This window comes from Homarus americanus, unplaced genomic scaffold (assembly GCF_018991925.1).
Source record: "Homarus americanus isolate GMGI-L3 unplaced genomic scaffold, GMGI_Hamer_2.0 scaffold21495, whole genome shotgun sequence".
Classification (NCBI taxonomy): Eukaryota; Metazoa; Arthropoda; class Malacostraca; order Decapoda; family Nephropidae; genus Homarus; species Homarus americanus.
The window spans coordinates 7,824-12,646 of record NW_024711330.1 but is presented as its reverse complement, the minus strand read 5'-3'; the positions used below and the strand labels follow the sequence as shown (position 1 = coordinate 12,646).

The window sequence follows — 4,823 nt, the reverse complement described above, 5'->3', positions numbered from 1 at the left end:
CATCCTCTCTCTTTCTCCTACCATCCCTCCCTTCGTCATTAGCCTCCTCTCCTTATCCTCCAGGCTACGGTCGACCACCACACGGACGCACACTCAAGCACCACACACACACACACACAAAAAGGGATGCGCACGAATACATTTCTGCATACACGCAGTCATGCACAAAGGCAGCCTCCCTCATGTACACCACCATACTGCCATGTACCATCAAACAGACGCTCATAATGCTATACACAGACAGCCATATGAACCTTATGACGGAGAAACAAGAAGACAGACATGTGGTTAAACAGCCATATACACTACTGACGGCGAGACAGCTAGCCAGACAGCCATGAACGCACAGGACATACGCACACACCCGCTGTCTGCCGCCACCCTTAAAGGTGAGCCACTCAGCCGCAAACACTAAACATGTTAACTGACGCAGTGCCCCCCACGCCTTCCTACCACGCCCTCATACCTAACCCTCGTACCTACACGCCCCCACCACCACCCTCATACCGATCCCTGGTACCTACACGCCTCATACTCGATCCTCGATCCTGGTACCTACACGCCCTCATACTCGATCCCTGGTACCTACACGCCCTCATACTCGACCCCTGGTACCTACACGCCCTCATACTCGACCCCTGGTACCTACACGCCCTCATACTCGACCCCTGGTACCTACACGCCCTCATACTCGATCCCTGGTACCTACACGCCCTCATATTTCGACCCCTGGTACCCTACACGCCTCATACTCGATCCCTGGCACCTACACGCCTCATACTCGACCCCTGGTACCTACCACGCCCTCATACTAACCCCTCGTACCTACACGCCCTCATACTCGATCCCTGGTACCTACACGCCCTCATACTCGATCCCTGGTACCTACACGCCCTCATACTCGACCCCTGGTACCTACACGCCCTCATACTCGACCCCTGGTACCTACACGCCCTCATACTCGACCCCCATCACCTATACACCCTCATAGTCGACTCCTATACGCCCTCCCCGCCACGCCCAAAGGTAAAACAAGTGGTAGCGTTGATTAAAAAACTTCCATACAAATTAAAAAAAAAATTACAAAATACCTTCAAAGTTGAATCAGATATTCCCCCAAACTACCCTACAAACTTTCACTCCAATATGATGAATAACTTTGGAGTAATTTCGCGTACAAAAATTGGAGTGACGGACGTACGGATGAACAGCAGCCAAAACCAATGCCTTCACATTTTAATCAGACAATCCAAGAAACTATATAAACTTCCCTACAAACTTTCATTCCTCTCTGGTGATTAGTTTTTGAGTAATTTCGCGGACAAAGTTTTGTGACAGAGGGCAAAACGGCAAAAATCAAGATGGCGGATAACGACGTTCTCCAAGGGGCAGCTCAACACAATGGCGGAAAACGGGTTAATAAAATGGCCTGTTTTCTCCTCACAGCATCTGGACACCACTTAAGGACACCGTGGACCTGTAGGACATTCCCTTGCGTGTTTATCCCTGTTATTAATGGTATCCTAACCACTTTTGGACACCCTGGACAAACTCTATACATATGCTATCGTTGACGTCCTAAAGCTTCCTATAACAAACATTAATCCCATCACGCTGTCCTAATATTGTGTGGACATTCTGGACACCTCTACTTATGTGTTATAGCTTACATGTCCCAGTTGATTTGTGGACACCTTGGACACCCCCATATATCGTGTCTCAATCTCTTGTCCACACCGGATATTACTATTCACCCAAACATCCCAACACCCAGCCACTTGTCCTCCCAGCACCCAGCCACTTGTCCTCCTAGCACCCCGCCACACGTCCCCTCCTAGCACCCAGCCAGGCATATCCCCTCCTAGCACCCCGCCACACGTCCCCTCCTAGCACCCCCGCCACACGTCCCCTCCTAGCACCCAGCCAGACACATCCCCTCCTAGCACCCAGCCCCACGCCTCCTAGCCAGCCGTGAACACCTGAGGCTTGTCATACAATACCTAGTGTTTGCCGGCTTGAGACACTATTTTATCACATTTCTCAATTAAAAAAATATATATAATACACTATCATTTAATATATATATATATAATAAACTATTATTATATCCTAAAAAATATTAATATAAAAAATACGTTAAAAATTGAGTAGAAAATAATGTTGGTTTTTATTTTTAAATTCAAGAGGAAATGAAAGATTTTTTTTTAATAAGTTTCACCTCGGGAGATGAGATTCCACGTGACCTGATGTTCAACGAAGCGAATATTCGTTAATGTCGTTAAGTCTGTGTATAACGTGCTGTAGGGGTGAGATTAACGCCAGGACAGTAGCGGTAACAAAGCCTCGCCAACCATTTCTTGTTAATTTACATAAAACCCGAGCAAAACTCACAAGCATCCTGACCGAGTCTTTGTAACCCGGAGTAAACAATGGCGGGCGAGGCGGTGCAAAATATTTCCCCCGAGAACCAAAAAACTGGGAATATTAAGGTTACTCAACACTTAATACGGGTAGACATCTTGTACATAGTGATTAATGGTGTTTCTTACCTTATTTAGGAGGTGGTGGGAGACGTGAGGAAGTAATGAGGTCGTTGTATATCTCACGAGAGGTAGACACAGACTGTGGCGAGAAAGTTGAGTTTGCCGCCTCAACCCTCCAACACCCGCACAGTTGCCACATCGTATTTAAACCTACTCTTTTTTTTTTTAATAAGTTTTTATACCGGTAATAACAAAATAAAATCAATATATAATTTCATTTTATTTATATATCATGAAGTTATTTTATATATACGAGTTATATTAGGATATAAATAAGGTTATATATGGAAGAGCGAGATGTTGAATGGTGATTATTACTCGAATCAAATTTCTTGCTAACAGGTAAAGAAGACAAGCGAAACGCGGTTAACAAAATGTACAAAAATATATCAAACTACATATTGTCACTTTTTAGGATATATAGAATTTAAAATATATATCTTATAGGGTTGTGTGGTTAGTATATATAGGAGAGGAAATTGGTATATATGTTAAGTAGAAAGTGACCAAAACAGCCTCGTATGTCTGGCAGCGAGGTGGCGTACGCTGCTGCCAGGTAGAGCCACGCCCACCGCTGCATACCTCCGAGGCCCTCCCTCACCCACGCCATTCTCCGTCTATCCCATCCTACAGCCTCATCTACCATTAATCTATCCAATATATCAGTCTATCCATTATACACCTCAAAATTAAATAAAAAAAATCACCATGGATAACTGACCAACGAGAGATATCCACCCCAGTTTCTTTCCATTGTTGTTAGGGATTAATTTGTGTAACCCGGGTGCTTGGCAACAGCCTGGGAGAGGAACCAGGGCGCAGCTGACTACCTAAAACAAACTCTTTATCCTATTAAACTGACGCACATAGAGCTTGTCAGCGCATCTCACCCAACTATCACACACACACATACACACATACATAGAGCCGAACTAAAATACAGCAAAATACACAATACACCTAAAGCATACACACAAGGACATGTGTATTTATGACTGTATTACGTAATGCATTTCGCTGTATAGGTCGTGAAGCCGATATACACACCTTAGTTGTATAGACCCTGACAGTGCCTAAGGGTGTATTACCTCACCCTGACAGTGCCTAAGGGTGTATTACCTCACCCTGACAGTGCCTAAGGGTGTATTACCTCACCCTGACAGTGCCTAGGGGTGTATTACCTCACCCTGACAGTGCCTAAGGGTGTATTACCTCACCCTGACAGTGCCTAAGGGTGTATTACCTCACCCTGACAGTGCCTAAGGGTGTATTACCTCACCCTGACAGTGCCTAAGGGTGTATTACCTCACCCTGACAGTGCCTAAGGGTGACAGTGCCTAAGGGTGTATTACCTCGCCCTGACAGTGCCTAAGGGTGTATTACCTCACCCTGACAGTGCCTAAGGGTGTATTACCTCGCCCTGACAGTGCCTAAGGGTGTATTACCTCACCCTGACAGTGCCTAAGGGTGTATTACCTCACCCTGACAGTGCCTAAGGGTGTATTACCTCACCCTGACAGTGCCTAAGGGTGTATTACCTCACCTGACAGTGCCCTGGCACCTCACCTGACAGTGCCTAAGGGCTTCTCACCCTGACAGTGCCTAAGGGTGTATTTCCTCACCCCTGACAGTGCCTAAGGGTATATTACCTCACCCTGACAGTGCCTATGGTGTATTAACTCACCCTGACAGTGCCTAGTATTACCTCACCCTGACAGTGCCTAAGGGTGTATTTCTCACCCTGAGCCAAGGGTGTATTACCTCACCCCTGACAGTGCCTAAGAGCACATCTCACCCTGACAGTGCCTAAGGGCATTACCTCCCTGACAGTGCCTAAGGGTATTTCTCACCCTGACAGTGCCTATAGGGTATTACCTCACCCTGACAGTGCCTAAGGGTATTACTCCCCACCCTGACAGTGCCTATGTATTACCTCACCCTGACAGTGCCTAAGGGTGCATTTCACCCCTGACAGTGCCTAAGGGGTGTATACCTCACCCCTGACAGTGCCTAAGGGTGTACACCTCACCCTGACAGTGCCCTAAGGGTGTATTTCCTCACCCTGACAGTGCCTAGGGTGTATTACCAACCTGACAGTGCCTAAGGGTGTATTTCTCACCCTGACAGCCATGGGTGCATTTCCTCCCTGACAGTGCCTAAGGGTATTACCCCACCCTGACAGTGCCTATATTTCTCACCCTGACAGTGCCTAAGGTATACACCACCCTGACAGTGCCTAAGGGTATTACCTCACCCTGACAGTGCCTAAGGGTATTACTT

General features: G+C 46.7%; 1 protein-coding gene across 1 annotated transcript; it reads left to right on the top strand.

The window, feature by feature from the left end:
- Positions 1–417: 417 nt before the first annotated feature.
- Positions 418–1,026, top strand: LOC121858020 (the record flags this gene model as incomplete). The annotated part of the gene is made up of 1 exon (XM_042354263.1): positions 418–1,026. A coding segment is annotated over exon 1 (609 nt), but the record flags the coding sequence as incomplete, so codon positions are not given.
- Between the last annotated feature and the right edge of the window lie 3,797 nt (positions 1,027–4,823).